The sequence below is a fragment of the Poecilia mexicana genome, unplaced genomic scaffold (assembly GCF_051168715.1).
Source record: "Poecilia mexicana isolate PSO_F unplaced genomic scaffold, ASM5116871v1 scaffold_21, whole genome shotgun sequence".
Taxonomy (NCBI): Eukaryota; Metazoa; Chordata; class Actinopteri; order Cyprinodontiformes; family Poeciliidae; genus Poecilia; species Poecilia mexicana.
In genome coordinates, this window is record NW_028263390.1 from 18,866,871 (window position 1) to 18,885,994 (window position 19,124).

Sequence of the window (19,124 nt, forward strand, 5' to 3'; positions counted from 1 at the left end):
TCACGGTGTATTTTCTTTATTTAAGTAGCAGAATACAAAAATCGAGTAGCATCAGGGAAAAAAGAAAAGGAGCATAAAAACAGATCAATAAATTAGAAGACCATTTTAAACTACTTTTTAGTAGTTAAACTGAAAGTGAAACTTATACACAGAGAATAATCAATTGTAAGCATTTATATCTATTTAGTTTTTATGATAACAGTATAGAAGTAATGAATCCCAAAATAAAGTGTCTTAGAAAGCAACAAAATTACATTTTCATACAGAAAGGTTATGTTACGACGTGCAAAATAATGTCCAGCAGGCAGAAGAAAATAAGCCACAAAAAGTCAGTGCTAAAGAAGCTAGCTTATTTTAGTGCTGGATGCAAATTTATTGGTGGAAAGTTGAGTGGAAGGAAGACATGAAACCACAGCCTTGTTTAAGTGAAGACCATTCATGGTTTTTGGGGAGGTTCAGATTTCTGAACAATCTTCCAGAACAGATGAAAGTCAAAATGTTGCCAGATACTTCATCATTGGTAGGCTACACTATGTATGTACAAAAACTACTATTATTAGCTCATACTGCAAAAACACAAAATATTACCAAGTAATTTTAGTTTAGTTTCTAGAGAACGATCTTAGCACACTTGAAATAATATAAAATTAATTTACAAACAAATTTTTAGCAGGTATGGCAGATTGTTTGTACTTAGGAATATTAATCAGTATTAAGGAATTATTGACTTTAAACAAGCTCCTATATCTTCCTGAAGAGATACTTTTAGCACACTTGAAATAAGACAAAACTAAGACATTTACACTTGAAACTAGACCAAGAATACTTGATATAACTTTTTTGCAGTGTACATCATACTGGTGTTATTATGGTTCTTGATTTTAATCTTACAGGAGAAGCAAACGAGTAAAGATGCTCTAATTAATTTGCATTTTGAAATAGAGAGTGGTATTTACTGTAAGTGTGGCATATTAATTTAACTATTTGAAAGTAAAATTGAATTTACAATAAAGATAGCAACTTTAATATCTTTTGTTTCTAAAATTTGGAACAGAAAGTGTAGATAGTGAAAAATGTGCAATTCATCACTACATAATAAAATCAAATGATGCTCTAGGGGGCCCCCTGGTGGTGTTGGGGCCCAAAGCGGCCGCGTAACTCGCATATGCCTTGGGCCGGCTTTGGAGTCTGCAGCAGTTCAGTCAGGTTTCATCAAGATGTCCTCACTCTGGCACCCTGACGCCGTTGTCTTGATTATTTGTTAACGGTCCGGTCATCCAGCTGAGCTTCAGTCCGTGTTGATGTTTACGCAGCGGCACTGCTTCACGCGCTGGACCCGCTTCCTCCGCGTGCTGGGCGTCTGACCCGGACAAAACAGCGTCAGGGTGATGGTGCTGAACGTTTTCGGTCTGCAGGCGGAGCAGGCCTGGAACACGCCGCCGTCCTGGTAAGTGTGCCGCGGGATGTAGAAGGAGTTGCACTGTCCGTAGCAGAAGCGGTTGGTGATGGTGCGGCTCAGGCAGCCCTCCTCCTGGATGGTCTGCTTCAGCATCTGCGTCTTGCACCAGTCTGTCCGCAGGTAGCGGCGCTCCGTGACAAGCAGCGCTTCCTGGCTGGACTCCAGGATCTCCTCTGTCGCGGCTGCGGACGCGGCGCCGCGGGAGAGAAGCGCGGAGAGAGGAGGCTGGAGGCATCCGTCCAATTCGTTCGGGTTGACGGCTTGAAATGGGTCGGACTCGGCGCTGCTCGGCCGCGGGAGTAGAAGAGCCAGGACGGCTTTAAAGATCAGCCCCGAATGGGAATGCATCGCTGAAGCTGAAAGGAGAACAATGGAGAGCATTTTACGCACAGCTTTTACGCACAAGCTACCCGTAAAGCCTCCGGTTTTGGCCGGGAAACCACCGTATTTTACCCCTCTGTCACGCAGATTTTCCGTATTATTTCCTTATTTTTAAATCCAAAACTTGACATAAAGCTCTGAAGAGCCCACTGCAGTGAACCCCACTGAAAACCTCCTGGTTATTCCTCCAAACATGGATTTCTGAACTCTTCTCGAGTTAAAACATTGTTACCAAATGAATATGAAGTTTTCTTTGCATTATTTGAGCTCTGAAAGCTCTGCGTCTTTTCCGTTATTTTCTGCAAATAAATGCTAAGTTTTTGCTTGTAATTTCAGAGACATGTCAGTAGTTCAATAACAATGTTCATTCTACTAAAACATAAACCTATAAAAGGTAAAATCAGAGAAACTGAGCATTTTGAGCGGTCTCTTCATTTTCTCCAGAGCTGTCTAAGCGCTAATTCAGGAAATAAAGTCTGTCAGTGTAACTCCATTTACCTGCTGTGTGTTAAATCCCCCTAAAACACTTTGTTCTGTCAACAGGATGTTCTTCCTCTGCTAGTCCTGGCTTCTCTGAAGCAGCTTTAAGTTTCAGCAGAAGAACACACCTCCCGCCCCGATCCTCACTTTATCTTTCTGTAAACGGGGAAAAAACTTCCAGACTTTGTCAATGCAGATAAGTCGTTTATTTGACTTTACAGAACAAAAACAGCAAAAACAGAAGACAAACATTTTAACAAGATGCGGAAAACAAGATAAGAGTCGCTGCAGCCTGAAGAGAAAAAGCTCAGAATATTTGTAATGGAGCACTGAAGATGTTCATAAGCAGATTTTAAATAAAAGGAGATTTATGGATGTTCAAGAGACATGAATCATACAATTTTAACAAAATGTGAGTAAAGTTGTTCTCTGTATTGCTGTGAATAAATAAGCAATAATTTAACCTCCAGATCTTTAATAAAACTTAACACAGTTTTTCTGGATCGAGTCTGTAATTATGGGATCTTAGATTAGCAACAGCTTTAATGGCATCAATTGTAATCCATCAGCTTAAGGATACTTGAATCACTTCCTTTCCTTTTAAATTTAGTTTTGAGTATTTACCAAAACAGTTTTAACACAGATTCCATTTCCTGTTACCAAATTTCTAATGCAAAGTTGCAGATGACTTTAGCATCATCTTTCCAAAAGATTCTGTTTTTACGGCCACTTGTTTATTTTTGAGCTTCAGATATAAACATTTAGATACTTTAGCTCTCAAACTTATTTTCATTTTGAGTCAAATCAAAAGTCTGAATGTTATAAAAGGGTCAATGTATCAATAAAACCCACTAAAGCGTTAAAATGTCAATAAATAGCCATTTGTTTCTTAAAATGAAATATTTAGCATCTTTCACACTGATCAATTCATCCAGGATTTTGAGATTGTTTATGTGGTGCTAATTTAGAAATATTTGTAAGAAGTTTTAATATTTATGATGCTAAATGTAGATTTTCATTACTCGCCATGCCGGTCCTGGACTGTAGCTCAACATCAGGTAAAGCTGAGGCAGCAGTCACTTAAACTTAATGTTTTTGGCCAATTTTGAGAAAACTTTGCTGTAAAAATCTGAAAAAAAAAAAAAGTGGGAATCTGTAGATTTTGTATGAATTTTGCAGATTTGTGAAAAATTGGAGGGACTAATTGATGTAATTTGTAGAGGGCCACATAAAACGCTACGGGAGGGCCAGATTTGGTCCCCGAACCTCGAGTTGGACACATGTGCTTTAGGCGAATCACCAAATAGATCTTTTCAGATTTTTACGTTTAAGTCAATGAAAATGCAGCGTTTCTGCTGAAAACACCGTCCCAGTGATACAATGAAACAAATCCTTGAATGTGCAGCCTACAAACATTTATCCGAGAGGAAAACATTTCCCAACGTTTCCCAAATTTCAGATTGCAAGTTTGCTGGGAGCCGCGGTGGTCGATGCTTCTTCTTCTTCTGAGAAATGGGGAACAGATTTCTTGGCGACCACATTGTCCAACCTTTGACCCTGTAAATAAGGGTTGATGCTCTGTGGAAACAGACAGGAGGAATGTTTACGCAACTTCATACATATTGGTTTCATATTGGTTTATTAGAAAAATTCATTTATTCAGGATGAACTGGTTCTTATTGACACCAAAAACTGTGAAACTTTTACATTTCACCTTAAATTGTCATTCGTCTTCATTATTCCATCTGCACTCTAAGATGCACCAATGCATTTAAATGCTGCATGTGTGGATTTAGAGCAAATCTACAAGAAATTAAATTTGGAGACACAATTTATTTTTTTTTTAATTACTAAAGTTGTTTTGTTGTATAATCATTTCACCCTGGAAACAGAGATGAATCTATCCAAGTATCTGCCCTGAAAAGAGCATGTTTATAAAATTAAAACATATTTTTAAGTAAAAAATATATATATATTTAAGGGGAAATTCTAAAACAAGCGCAAGGTTTCCCCCAGAAAACTTGCTAAGCCTGGTGGTCGGGCGCTCGACAGTCATTTACCCGTTGTGTTTTTAAGTTAAAAAATGTTTAAAAGTTGACAGAAATTTTGAAAATATCACTTGATTATTATGTGTTATTGAAAGATTATCACCTAAAATCTTAAAAATGCAAACATTTAATAAAAACTTAAATAAGCAATGCTTAACCTGGTGGGGGCACCAGTAAAGCCTGGTGGCCCGCCAGGCTTACGATACACTGGGGGAAACCCTGCAGCGTATCTAAAAATCAAGACATTTCTCACACTTAATCCTACAAATGAAAAAATGTCAAAGGAAAAAGTATTTTTAAAAACTAGAGGTAAATATTTTACCCTTTTCCTTCTCTTTGGTCCTCCCTTCAGCTTTTGGTATAAAAGCTCCTTGTTCTGAAAGAAAACACCAAAACATTATTTAACAAAACACAAAGTTGTAGTTCACATGTTTTCAAATCAAAGACCAAATATATAACCACATTTTGCAGGAGATAAAAATGTTGGACAAGATGTCAATTTAAAATAAAGTCCATGTTTTGCCCAAATGGAGATAAAGAACCTAAAACAAAGAAGCTCAAAGATCCTAAATCATTGCCACATTTTAGACAAAACAATCAGTTTGAAGCTTCTGATAAGAAACATTATATTAAACTATGTTTAAAAATAATTGTAAGCGTTTATGGTGTCTGTTGATTCCCTCACCCACTTTCCCAGAGCGGGGTAGTCATGCTCTGGGTCGAAGAGGTGCTGGTGTTTCTGAAACTCCCTGCTGAACTCGGCCGTGTCCGGAGCATTTTCCAAGCACCCATCTCCTGCTGTGAGTAAAAAAATAAGATACTTTTATGAATTAAAGTGTTGTCAGAGAATAATAGAGACATTTAATGCATTATTTGTGATTCCTTCTTTATACCTTCTAATGTAAATCTAAATAATTGCAACCGTTTTTTTCTCACTGACAGACTAAATCAGACGTTTCCTGTTTTAAAAGTTACTTCTACACTGTAAAAACAAAATATTACCAAATATTTTTGGTCTAGTTTATAGTAAGCTTGAAATAAGACAAACTAACTTACAAGTAACTTTTCAGCAAGATACAGAGGCTTGTTTTAAGTAAATAACTCCTAATATTGATGAAAAAGTACATGTACCATTGGCAGACATTTTTCCACGTTTAAGGTAATTTATCTGCCAATAAAAGACACAGTCATCCTCTTAAGTTGAACAAAGCAACAAAAACAAAACCTAAACCTTCAGTTTATCTATTTTGACATTTATTGCTTTTAAAAGTCATTGTCTGCCTGTATATTTACATTGGTGGTTCAGAAAATAAAAACAGAGGTTATATTTAAAGTTTCTACCCGTTTTTCCCAGGGGGCAGGGGTTCGGAGGGTCTGGGTAGCTGTGGTCATCGCTAAAGTCTTTGGGAACATTGTCGCCTGTCAGCTCAGCCACAATGTTTGGGATGTTTCCGTAAGGACCGAGGTGCTGCAGGCCTTCATGAGCACCACCTGGTGGGCGGAAGAGACATTGCAATCATCAACCTTTTTCCTACAATTAAATAAACATCTTACTACTTACACTGAAATATCTAAACAATATTAATTTAAGTGTTCTTAATCGTATTCTGAGTTATTCTAGAATAAGACCACAGACTGGTGAAAAATAGGGAAAATATTTTATTAAAATGAGAAAGAAAAAAAAAGTAGTTTTGATTACCTTGTATGCTCTGAGGCCCGATGATGTTCGTGGCCTGATGTGCAGGGTACTCCACCCGGGGTCGAGCGATGCCCAGCTGCTCCATGACGCCGTGCAGCAGCCGCTGGATGTCGGCCTCGGACACCTGGTCCACCGCCGTGCGGGGACTGCGGGCTGGAGCTCTGCCGAGCTGCAGGCACAGCAGCAGTCCGAGCAGAGAGAGCCGCGCCGAGGATCCAATTTCTGTCATCTGCGGGGGTGAAGCGTACACTAAGCATCTTTGGACAAAGGGCACATAGTCACCAACTAACAGCTGTTTTTACTTAATCAGTAAATAATTAGCCTGAACTTTGACCCATAACCATAACAGATTGAATGGAGCAAGCTGTTATCTAAACTGTAGCAAATTATAAAATGGAGAAACACATTTATGATGCGCCACTCTGTAAACAGCCCGTATATAGCCAAAATAATCAGATCACACGTTAAATTCAACCACATGCTCTGTTCGTTTTAATAGCCTTTATTTTATGTACATTTGAAAAAGAAACGCATTAAAAATGGCACTAAAATGGTAAATAAATGTTTTTCTTTACCTTGAATGCGCAGACGGAGGAACCTGCCTACTCCATCAAGTAAGTCACCATGAAAACAGGACTTTCGTTTTTCTTTCAAAATAAAATACATTGGTCCATTTGTCAGTAACTCGCACAAAAACGAATTTCTGACCACTTTCAATCGATGTTATATACAGAAAATTGCAACATTTATGCTTCACTCAGGTTGCAACAATTGATACGCAAACTCGTTAAACGCAGAACTGTTGCAACCATCTATATCGTGGTGCTTAATTTTGAAAGAAAATTTCACATTTCCGGTGTTGTGAAACCGTTTCACGGATCAGATGCAGTTGCTAGGAAACCAGAGTTCCCATTTTCTCATTGGTGGCACATAGAGCCGTTAACATTTATGCCATTTTGTTTAGAATTTCATTTTTATTAACTGTTCAATTTAGAAATGATTCAGAAATTCAAAATGCTGGTATTTTAAATTAAAAGCTTAAGTTAAATTGCTTCTATATGACATCAGGCCTTAAAACCCCCAGATAATTCAATGCAGAACAGTCAAAACAAAATGTTCACAATTCAAACTTTAAATACTGAAATTTTCTGAATGAGTGAAGAAATAAAGGGACACTACCAGGAAGTTTTAGTTTTAACAATGTTTAGATTTTAAAAATCTTAGGATTTGAACATTTCACAGAGCAATGTTCAATATTTTTAAAGTGGAAGTGAATAGCAACTTGAAACCTAGTAAGATTTGTTTCAGTTGCACTCAGAGGTGGATCCAACAGCTGATTTTTAGGGGAATGCATGACACTTTTCAGATTTGTTTAAAAGTTTTACTTCACAATATGCCGCTTTGCATCAGTGCATTAAATGTACTGAAGTTTGTTGATGTAACATGACAAAAGTTGTAATCCTAAGAAGTCAAGTCTTTTTGACTGATGAAGTACAGAAAAGCAACAGTCACATAAAAACAACATTTATTTAAAAGAAAAAAGTCTGATACAACAAAATCTGTTCAAATATTTTTCAGAAATTGACAGATGCGGGACAACTAGTAAAACTTAGATGGGTGAAGAACGTCTCCTCCAGTTTTTGTGCTGCAGTCTCTCCATGGCAGTCAGAACAGAAGTTTTGTTTGCAGATCTGAAACTTTGATCTACAAACATGTGTATTAATTATTCTTTCCACAAAAACAGAAGCATTGTCCATTTTAAAATCATTTCTACCTTCATTAGGCATGCAGGTCCTGAAGAGCCGGATGTTGGGGAAGGTTTCCAGACCAACGCTTCTCCTCAGCTTTGGGTCGCCTCTCGTTATGCAGACAAGAGTCTGATCAGAAACTGCAGGCCTGATCTTTAGCTTACTCTGAATCCAGAGCACGGTCTTCTCAGATCGTTTTACTGAGATAAAAAAAAGCAACTTTAATCAAGTAAAATTTAAATTTCTCAGGAATAATTGCTTTTATTTTACCCTTTAAGCTGCATATCTTTTGGTTTCTTTTCTTGAACACATCCTCCAGATGAGCAAAGTTCACAAAATATTTCATGCTGTCCATAATAGTTTTAGGAATCACACCTAAAATATGATGCATTTAGAAGAAAGTCAGCTAAAGATATTTTAAATTGATATTCAACCAATATGATTAATTTATTACCAAAAACATGAGGAAACTCTATGAAAGTGCGCAGGACAAGAACTCGAAGTTCAAGGCGTTCTTCTGACATTTCGGTTTTGTTTGGCGGCGGTAAGAGGCATGGGACAAAGACTGTGGCCAGATTGGAGCTGGTCATCAAGTTGTCAGAGCATCTGAGAAAAGGAAAAAATCTGTTGATCACATGAAAATGTATGAAACTCTTTGGTACAATGACATCTTCCATGTCAAGCCCCAAAAGTTGACTAGTTTCAATCTCAGTTTGAAAGCACTGAAAAAACAAAATGGCCCAAAAAAGAACATATTTATGTCAACATGGTCTTCTTGCAAACTAAAACTCTAAAATAAAGAATCAGGAAGTAATAAAATTGACTCAAAATGTTGCAGCATTTAAAAATGACATGAATGTGTCTTTTAAATAAAAAAAGCTCTACATCATCATCCTACCTTTCCTGTCATTTTCGCTTTAAATACAGCCAAAAAACCCGATCCTAGTGCAAAATAAAGCTTATCTTAAAATTGTCACGTTTCAATTAAACCAGTTTATTTTTGTAATTCCAATTTGTACAATGTTGCAGTCAATGGAGACGTAGCTAATGCTGATCTCACTCAGGGTGCCGAATATCCAAGCAAATCCAGCTGAAAGTCCAACCAGGTTTCTGATTAGTTCTGGCATCAATTATTTGCCCCTTTCGCTGCACTAAAGAACCGTAAAGGAAATTAAAGTTGACCAAATCATTGAGTATAAAAAATATCCTTTATGCAAATGATGCTGTCATAGACAATGCTAAAAAGATTCAACAGCTGGATGCAGATCTATGAACAAATGATGGGAGACCAACTGTGGTCTAAGGAAAATTTCCCATATTTTTGAATTGTACCAAAACTGTCTTAATCTAATGCAAATTGTGTTGTGCAATAACTGGTAAAATTCAAAAAGTAGATAATTTCAAATGCATGTTTGATTCCCAACTGAAATTTGTAGCTCACGACTAAACGAATTTGAACTGCTTTCAGAGAATATAATGTTTGTAAATGCTTTTAAATTATATTTGCACTCTTTAATTGTGTCAATCCTTTTGTTGCACAACTGTATGGGTCAAACTAGCCAGTTTTAAAGCCTGTGATGTCATCGTTCAAACACGTTTGAGAGAAATTGTTGCAAAATTCATAAGAGTGAATTGCTAACTGATAGAAAAAATGTCTGAAACTTTCCTATAAATGTGTCCCAGTAGTAATACAAAAAAAAACTATTTTCTGTGTCTATGGGTCCAATATTTTCCACTCTGTATATTCATTCATACCTCTGAGAAACTTTGTGAAGGAAGTCAAACAGATACTGCAGGCAGGACGAGTTTTTGGCTGGAAGCAAACAGGAGAGTAACTGAAGGGCGGCCATCTTGTCCTGCAGGTCGGGGAGGGCCTGCGCTTTCAGCAGGGCTGCATGAAGCTCAGAGGGGAACAGCAGCTCAGGAAGCTCCCTACAAAACTGTTTGACAAGGGTAGCGGTATCATAGGGGGAAGCAGTGGACAGGGCATCGTCCCCACGATTCAATTTCTCCTAAACCAGGCAAAAAAGAACGTTCAATTTGATGCATGATAGCTGTAAACATAGAAAACAGATAAAAAGTACTGCATATGACCATTTAATATGGTTTAAAGGGAGGATAAATCTTACTCTGAGGATCTTAACGCGAGGAAGGGAGCCTGGTTTTCTGAACAGGCCCACAGTACCAACACGGTCCAACAGAAGAGAGCAACCATCCACTAAAAAGCTAAGATAGAAACCAAAGCTAAAGCTCTAGAGTCAATCAAGCTAATCAGTGTTTACTTTCTGCATTCACTTACCAGGGTACAAGACCAAATTCATGAATGTATCGTCTGGGCAAATTTTCCAGAGGGACCCCAAACATCTTAGCTCCAGTGTACACCAGTTTCCCTTTCTTCTTCGCAAAGTTCTTTACAGAAATCCCGTAAAGAACTTGGAGGTGAAATCGAATCACGTTACTGTCTGTAATCTTCATTGCAAAAACAATAATCCAAAAGCAGCCAGCAGTTTTCAGTTGACCTGGGAAAAAAACTAAGAAAATGAACCTGCAGACATAGAAGAAGGCTTTATTATGCTAATTATACTGATTCGTTTCACCTGGGACACAGCAGAAGAAACGTGTTGCATTCAGGTGACAAAGGGAAGATAGTTGAAATGAGTTTTTATCTTGCTCAACATTTTACACTCAATTTTCAATATTACATCTCCAATTTGGGGGGGAAACTGTTCTTCTATTAAGGGAGGACTTCACTAATGTTTTAAATATAAAAAGGGATTATTTATTTGTAAATAGCGGATGCGCGCGCAACTTGAACGCAGGAAGAGATTGGGAGGCCACTGGTTGCCATGGTTACCCGCATTAATCTTACTGTTTTGACCGTATTCGTGTCTATGGTTTTAACATTAGCTAGCATGTTGCAGTCACTGTACTACAACTGTTTATCACAGCGGGATAAAATAAGTTATTCTACCTAATTAACATTAGTAAATGAGATGCCTCTTTGCGACCTGTAAGCATTAAATGCGAGTGAGTTGATAAAGAAAATGGCACAAAGTCGAATATTACAAACTAGCAATATTAAAGCAATTTCCGCATGCGCAGTCGAGTGGCTGCTGACAACGTGACGTTGACTGATAATCCCTCTATATGTATTTATGTAACAATACTGAATTGCTTTTCACCTCAACTCGAGGTTGTTCTTAAATTTAACATAAATGTAATCAGATTTAAAGCTTGATTACACATTACTGTTCAAGAAAACTTAATTAGATATAACCATTAGCTTAGCACAAGTGCTAGCTTCATCTCCAGAGTTAGCTAATCAGTTAATTTTTGTTGGGTTTTTTTACATTGTAATTCATATAGTTTTTGGAAAGAGAAACAGATTGTATCACTTTGAGGAAATGATGTGTAAAACCGTTAAACCAAAGAAAACAGCCAGTGGAATTTATAAAACAATTTTATTATTCAATTAATAAATGAACTATTTCACTTAAAATTATTTTTTTTAAATACCATGTTTTCTGAAGCCTTTCAATCAACATTGTGTTTACATTTTCTCCTAGTCTAATGCCATAATTGATAGAACTCATAATTTTGATTTTTACAGGAGGTTTCTTTTATATCACTGCAATAACATACATTTTTGAGAACCTCTGCAAATTTTGTACTAACATGGCTTCAAACTAACAATTATCTGATGACAGAACTGTTTTTCTTTTGACACAACACATAAATATATGGTGCAGCAGTCTTATTAGTTATAATTTTTTTTTTTTCAGGGGAAGGGAACTATTTAGGAAGTTTAATTTCAGATACAGTTTTGGGTTATAAAAGCATAACAGCCAAACCATTTAGTTTGCTGTAAAATAATCTCCAAAACTCAAAGTAAATAATAATAAATGACTGCTGACAGTGTATTCTTTTTGTGTTTATTTGTGCTTTTAGTCTTTTTAAATGACTTTTTTAAAAAATAAAATGGTTTGTTACCAAACCCACCAAATACTTGGAATAGCATTAAATGTAATTTTATCAAAACAAATCTCCAAACCTTTGAATTGCATGTTAAAAAACTATTTATTATTACAACAGTACATGTATATACATCACAAGACACAGTAGAAATAAAGTTATGGAAAGTAAGCTAGTTTGGTTGTTGGTTCTGGTTTTGGTTGGCGATTTAGAAGCACTTCCTGTGGACGATGGAGGGACCAGCCTCATCATACTCCTGCTTGCTGATCCACATCTGCTGGAAAGTGGACAGAGATGCCAAGATGGAGCCACCGATCCAAACCGAATATTTCCTCTCAGGAGGAGCAATGATCTGCAAGGAGAGAAGAGAGAAAGGTTTTTACAAAAAGGACATCAGACCAATTTATGGCTTCCCACAAAGAGTCATGCTCACCTTGATTTTCATGGTGCTTGGGGCCAAGGCGGTGATTTCTTTCTGCATACGGTCGGCAATACCAGGGTACATGGTGGTTCCACCAGACAACACGTTGTTGGCATAAAGGTCCTTACGAATGTCAATGTCACACTTCATGATGCTGTTGTAAGCGGTTTCATGGATGCCTGCAGACTCCATACCTGAGAAAGTTACACAACAAATGTTTTATGGATTTACAATAAAATGTGAAGTTTATAGAAAATATTTGAAATAAGATAATTTACAATAGTTCAAGACCTAAACAGCTAATATTCTTTCTTTTTGTTTTAAATATGTAATATTTCAGTCCAACCGAGGCCCCTGAATTCTACAATGGCGTTTTAGGGTTATTGTACACAGAATAAAAGGAGTAAATTTCCACCAGAAAAATCAGAAATATTTAGATTAATATCAGAAATTTTCTAGAAAAAATTGTGGCAACTTCTGAGTTTGAAAAAAATTAAGATGCGACAGAAGAAAAGAGAAATTTTGAGATTAAGCTTAAATTTTGTGAAAAGTAAACAATTTTAAATATTTGGAAATTATCTGAGTTTGAAAAGTTGTAAATTTGATAGAAAAAAAACTGAAAAATTCTCTAGAAAATACATGGAAATTTCTGAGTTTGAAAAGTAAAACATTTTTCATTTTTGGAAATTCTCTATGTCTTAAAAGTTGAACATTTTTAACTTTCGAAACTTTGAAAAGTCAGCAATTTTTGATATTTTTTAACTGAGATTTAAAAGTTGCAAATTTGCTTTAAAAATGTAATATTCTCTATAAAAAACATGGAAATTTCTGGGCTTCAAAAGTCAAAAATCTAAAACTTTTAAAAACTAAGTTTCAAAAGCTGAAATTTTTTAACTTTTGAAAGTCAGACATTTTGAAGTCTTTTCTAGAAAATTTTAGTTATTCTAGCAAATTTGCAACTTTTCCAACATCAGAGATTTCCAATATTTTTCTACAAAACTTCTGAGATCTCAAAATTTCTTGCTTTCCCTCTAGCACATTTTTGATTTTTCAAACTCAAACCTTTTCATCCTTTTTCCAGAAAATGTCAGAATTTTTTCTGGCAGAAGTATACTCCTTTGTTTTTTATCCATAGTGGCGCTAATACATGACATAGAATTCATGGATACATAAAAACAAAAAATTACAACTGAAAACTTACGTGTATATGTAAAATGACAGTAGTGATCAAAATAATAACAGATTGTGGTTATCTCCAAAAACTTTTTCACCATGTCAGTAAAATAACTTAATTTTCTCCTCGTCAGTGTTTTTGTAAAAGGTTTCTTTTGTTTTGGTCTTTTTTTGTTGCTGTGGGTCGTGGCTCACCGATGAAGGACGGCTGGAACAGAGTCTCTGGGCAGCGGAAACGCTCGTTGCCGATGGTGATGACCTGCCCGTCGGGAAGCTCGTAGCTCTTCTCCAGGGAGGAGGAGGAGGCGGCGGTCGCCATCTCGTTCTCAAAGTCCAGTGCTACATAGCACAGCTTCTCCTTGATGTCTCGCACAATCTCACGCTCAGCTGGAGAGAAAAATTATCTCAGTTCAGTCAAAAAGTATCACCAGACATTCAACATGTGAAACTCAGATGAACTAGATAATCACATGATAACATATATTGTTTCTCAAACAAACAAATTAGCTGTATTCATTAGCTTAGCACAAGTTTGCTGCAGGTAGTTTATTCCAGTGGTTGTAAATATACGATTATTTACTCACCAATCAATTTTTAATTTTCTTAAGTAGAGGTTGTGTTTAAATTGAACAAATGTAATCAGACTTAATTTGTTTTTGATTGTTTTTTCAAGCATACAGAATCAGCTATAATTATTAGCTTAGCACAAGTTTGCTAGCTTAATCTCAAGCTAATCATTCAAAACTGGTTTAATCCGGTGGTTGTAAATGTATAATTATTTAATCAGCAATAAACTTTTCATCATTTTAACTAGAGGTTGCATTTAAATTGAACAAACTGAAATCACACTTGACAATTAAGTACTTATTATTTTTCAAGCAAACCTCACAGGCATTTAGCTTAGCACAGATTTACTAGCTTCATCTCAAGAGTCAACTAATAAGTTAACACTTATTTTTTTACATTATAGTGCATACGTGTAATTTAAAAGGTGCTTCAGATAAATGAATTTTTTTTGGTTTATTAATGTGTTAAGAAAAAAGTTTGCTAATGCTACGTATGGTGGCATTAGCAAAAACATCAATTTGTTTTCTTTTAAGTACATAATGTTTTAAACTTAAAAGTTAGATGTTTAGTGTAAAGCTTATACTAAGCTATATTAGTTTTTATTTGCAAGAAATTTATATTTTATAGACATTGTTTTTAACTTTTTAAAACTATTTCTAAAAATGTATCATCCAATAGTCGATTTTTAGCTAAACTAAGCAACTTGCTAATACTAGATGCATTTTAGAGTAATATTTTAGTTTTACTTTTATAATTGGTAAAACTATAGTACCTGTGGTAACAAAAGAGTAGCCACGCTCAGTCAGGATTTTCATCAGATAGTCAGTGAGGTCCCGTCCAGCCAGATCAAGACGCATGATGGCATGCGGCAGAGCGTAACCCTCGTAAATCGGTACATTGTGTGTCACACCATCCCCAGAGTCCAATACAATACCTATTGAGAAAAAAAACAACAAAATTTTCTTAACCAAAAAGTTTTCTTTAACTGTGATGTTGTAGCGCAAACAATGGTAGAGTCTCACCAGTGGTACGTCCAGAGGCATAGAGGGACAGGACAGCCTGGATGGCAACATACATGGCAGGGACATTGAAGGTTTCAAACATGATCTGAGTCATCTTCTCTCTGTTGGCTTTTGGGTTGAGAGGGGCTTCAGTCAGCAGGGTGGGATGCTCCTCTGGAGCCACACGGAGCTCATTGTAGAAAGTGTGATGCCAGATCTAGAAACATTAAAAAATGTCATGGATTGATTTTGATGTTTCACCTCACATTTACTGCTGATTCGCTTCCATTTCTCACCTTCTCCATGTCATCCCAGTTGGTGATAATGCCATGCTCAATCGGGTACTTCAGAGTCAGGATGCCCCTCTTGCTCTGGGCCTCATCTCCCACGTAGCTGTCCTTCTGACCCATACCCACCATCACACCCTGCCAGGGACACAAATTCATTTCAGATACTCAGGATGAAGATACGAAAAATCAACTTTTTAGTTACTGACTCTTTGCGCGTGACGTCACGCTCTTCAGAACTCCGCCCGCTCCGCCATGACAGGCGTCAAAATAACCAATGCGCTCCTTTAAAACTTGTCTAAAAACATAGATATGTAACCTAATATTGCTTTTATTTAGTTGATTTCACTTTAGAAATGCTCGGCTGCACAAACAGACAAGGATGGAAAACCAACATTGTAATTTTTTTGCGTGACATTTAATGAGCTGCTGTCTATCATAATAACTGTGAGCCCTCGGTGTAATCGTGGATTTGCAGCGAACACTTTGTACAGGGTAAGATAATTGATGTTTATTTACTTTATAAGTAATTATGATTAGAAAGATATCAAATCTCGCATTATAGGTGCGTCTAACCATGAGTAACCATGGAAACAACGCCCCACCGTCACGTAGCTTAGCATGTATGGAGGGGGTGGGGGGGAGGTTAGTATCTAGTAATTTGTACGACTGTACCGGTGCAAGGAGAAACGCTGTTTATGACATAGTGATATAAATAATGTGGTGTGTATTCAGGAAAAGTCGGTAATTTGATTAACGCATCAGGAGGGATGTGTTAAAAGCTAGCTGCTAACTTTTGCCGCCTATGAGCCCCAACCAGGTGTGTTACGTTCACAGACAGAAGACATTTTCAGTCGCTCTGTTCAACACTCCCGCCCATCATTTCCAACGTCCATGAGCTTCAATATCCACGTTCCTCACTTCCGTCATGGCGCCTTGATTGATTAAGTGACGTCACGTGCAAAGGGTCATTAGTAGTTGCCTCACCTGGTGACGGGGGCGTCCCACAATGGACGGAAAGACTGCGCGGGGGGCATCATCACCAGCAAACCCCGCCTTGACCAAACCAGAACCGTTGTCGCACACCAGTGCGGTGGTCTCATCATCGTCACACATGTTTGGTCTGTTGTGTTGGCCTTCTGCAAAACCCAAAACATGGGAACATACTCAGAAATAGCTCGGTTCTGTGAAGCAATCTGGCGCTATTTTTGATATGCAGACACCCTTAAGTTGATTCTCCTCTTTAAGCTCTTCCGCTTTGTGAAAAGCTAAAACTGGACTTGGCCCAGTCCACTCAAACAAACTAACACGTATATTTTAAGCCTCAGCAGCCCAACTCCTGCTCAGTGTCTCATTGTTAAGCCAGGGCCAGTTAACAGCTGATGCAGTGAGTCTTTAGACAAGTGGCAGGAGGTCTGGGTCTCCTCTCAGCTGTCACGAATAATAAACTCCTGTTTGGATCCAAACATATGCTCAGATCTTTCTAGGATTTCTGAAACACATCCAAAGTGCCAGCCCTTGTTTTAGACTTCCAAATTACACAAAGCATCTATTGACTGATGCTGGATGCTTGAAGCAAACCAAAACTTTTAAACTCCAAATGTGACCTAACATTGCTTTTAGCTTCAAGTTATTTTACATTTTGTCCAAAATCATTCCCTCTTTGTCTTAAATGTTCAGCTATTCCTGTTCGGTTAGCAAAATTTCCTTTATTTTTATAGTAAATTAGAAATCTTTAAATGTATTTAATTTTATGCAGCACAATTGACATCATAGTTGTATAAAAGTAAACATTCTCCTTGTAAAGGTTATTATAATAATTCACCGTTGTGTGAAATAAATAATCGAAAAAGAATACATAAAGTTGGGGTTTAATGTTGTATATAAAATTCACTCCCTTGTTTTCAAAATGATAAAATCTTGATAATAGATTTTAATAAATGTGTATCAGGAACGCTACTTACTTATTTAGTTGTTATTTAGTCAGTTTTTAAGATGTTGTATCAACATCCCACATCCTAAAACTGAATTACCATCCAAATATTTCCTCAGCTTCTTTCACAAACGATCTAATTCAACAAACAAAACCGGCAGCAAGAAAACAGAAGTTCAGCATCTTCTGACCCAGATTATTAAAGATACTCACCAAGCTGTAACCAGTGGGCTGGAGTTTCCTCTGGGATTCGGGGGCCAGGGTGTGAGGGCCTCCTTAAATATGATTTAGCCTGCTGAGGCTGGGGGCCGGTGGGTGGGCTCAGCACTTCACGCAAGTCCAAATTAAGTGTTGCTCAGCAAAAAGGCAGCGTAAAGTGGATCCCGTGTCAGGGATGCCTCCAGAGTGGAGAGATATTTCCTTCAACAGTTTAAAGGTCCTGGATGAGACATAAACAGCAGCACTTTTTACGGTCCCAATAAACCGTTAAATAGCAGCTTTTATGGGGTGTGACAAGAATTTATGATGATTTAGGGTAAATGTGTACTTTTAATGCAGGGGTCTGGTTTTTAAACAGGTTTGGATGTCATAATCCTTATAATTACTTGGATTTATGAACAAAATATCATTGGTAACACTTTATTTGAAGGAGTGTGCATAAGACGGATATACTTTCATAAAAATAACACGTTATGAAGTGTTATTCAATAAATAATGATACTTAGTGCAACATTGGCAATTTTAATTGACTTTAATGCAACTTTTAGTACAATTTTGCATTAAAAAAGTGTCATTATTTACCAAATAATGCAAAGTTGACACTTTTAATGGACTTTTAATGCAAGATATAATAGAACATTACATTAAAAGTGTCATTATTTACCAAATAATGCAAAGTTGACACTGTTAATGGACTTTTAATGCAAGATATAATAGAACATTACATTAAAAGTGTCATTATTTACCAGATAATGCAAAGTTGTCGATTTTAATGGACTTTTAATCCAAGTTGTAGTGCAACCTTGTATTAAAATTGTCATTATTTATTAAATATCACCTCATGACAACATTGCTGAAGACTCTTTCATATTTATAACAGATGTTATGTCATGTCAGTCTTCTGCACACCCCTTAAAATAAAATGTTACCAAATCATTTCTTCAGTTTGTGCTTCTACTCAGATCCTTGTGAATTAAGTAATATCGCTTTAATTGGGGATGAGGATGTGTGCAGGAAATGACTGTAATGTGAGAACATGTCTGAGTAATTCAGTTGCCAGAGACAGGCTGCTTGTGTCATGTCATGGTGTGTGTGCTGAGTGAGAGGGGACGGAGCGGTGGGGGGGTTTGCAGCCCAACAGCTGAAACGCAGCGTTGTGAGATGGGGAGGGGGGCTGCAGACCTCCAGAGAGCCGAGGCGACATGTGGGGAGCGACGGCTGACGCTCCTCAGTTCTCATTGGCTCCAGTGTCTCCTTTTAGGGGAATGGAGTGTGGCCCGTGCCAGTAGCTGCACACACTGAAGGTAGAAAGATGGCAGCTCAGGATCCTTATTCGTCACCTTGTACCGCCTGCAGAGAGCCTGTGTTCTCCCCCTGAAGCCCTATCAGGCCTCGGTGAGGGCAGGAGGAATGTAAATACCCCCCGCCTGCCTCCCCGTTACTCTACGAGCGCCCTGAGGTACTCCATTTGTAGACATGTGCAGGAAGAAACACTACTAACCCGTTTGAATGAAAACTCATCTTCATTCTGAGCCACACCATCATAAGTATTCTTAAAGGGACGGTTGTGCCAGAATGTATTGATCAAACCTGATCACAAACTGTTAAAATATGAGTGAATCCTTAAAATGAAATATTATTGAGCATCTTTTCAGTCCCTCCAGGATTTCGTGATTCTTTTTGTGATTTTTCCAATAAAAATCAAAGTGTATGTGGTACTAATTATTTATTTACGG

The 19,124-nt window shown here is 37.3% G+C and overlaps 4 protein-coding genes across 4 annotated transcripts; all 4 read right to left on the reverse strand.

The window, feature by feature from the left end:
- LOC106907935 (gremlin-1-like) lies at positions 1–2,448 on the reverse strand. The gene is made up of 2 exons (XM_014973851.2): positions 2,339–2,448; positions 1–1,815 (listed from the first exon to the last, which is right to left on the reverse strand). Exon 2 carries the CDS (start codon positions 1,805–1,807, stop codon positions 1,289–1,291), a length of 519 nt encoding a protein of 172 aa, XP_014829337.2. The 5' UTR covers positions 1,808–1,815; positions 2,339–2,448; the 3' UTR covers positions 1–1,288.
- Positions 2,449–2,511: 63 nt separating this feature from the next.
- scg5 (secretogranin V) lies at positions 2,512–6,699 on the reverse strand. The gene is made up of 6 exons (XM_014973849.2): positions 6,643–6,699; positions 6,068–6,296; positions 5,710–5,859; positions 5,054–5,166; positions 4,691–4,744; positions 2,512–3,898 (listed from the first exon to the last, which is right to left on the reverse strand). Exons 2-6 carry the CDS (start codon positions 6,294–6,296, stop codon positions 3,776–3,778), a joined length of 669 nt encoding a protein of 222 aa, XP_014829335.2. The 5' UTR covers positions 6,643–6,699; the 3' UTR covers positions 2,512–3,775.
- Positions 6,700–7,575: 876 nt separating this feature from the next.
- Positions 7,576–10,388, reverse strand: LOC106907932 (inactive Rho GTPase-activating protein 11B). Its single transcript, XM_014973848.2, has 7 exons — positions 10,115–10,388; positions 9,945–10,041; positions 9,571–9,827; positions 8,270–8,421; positions 8,086–8,190; positions 7,842–8,015; positions 7,576–7,771 (listed from the first exon to the last, which is right to left on the reverse strand). The coding sequence occupies exons 1-7, from the start codon at positions 10,288–10,290 to the stop codon at positions 7,677–7,679; spliced, it is 1,056 nt and encodes a 351-aa protein (XP_014829334.2). The 5' UTR covers positions 10,291–10,388; the 3' UTR covers positions 7,576–7,676.
- Positions 10,389–11,873: 1,485 nt separating this feature from the next.
- actc1a (actin alpha cardiac muscle 1a) lies at positions 11,874–17,480 on the reverse strand. The gene is made up of 8 exons (XM_014973854.2): positions 17,383–17,480; positions 16,224–16,375; positions 15,246–15,374; positions 14,971–15,166; positions 14,721–14,882; positions 13,577–13,768; positions 12,221–12,402; positions 11,874–12,139 (listed from the first exon to the last, which is right to left on the reverse strand). The coding sequence occupies exons 2-8, from the start codon at positions 16,350–16,352 to the stop codon at positions 11,996–11,998; spliced, it is 1,134 nt and encodes a 377-aa protein (XP_014829340.1). The 5' UTR covers positions 16,353–16,375; positions 17,383–17,480; the 3' UTR covers positions 11,874–11,995.
- Between the last annotated feature and the right edge of the window lie 1,644 nt (positions 17,481–19,124).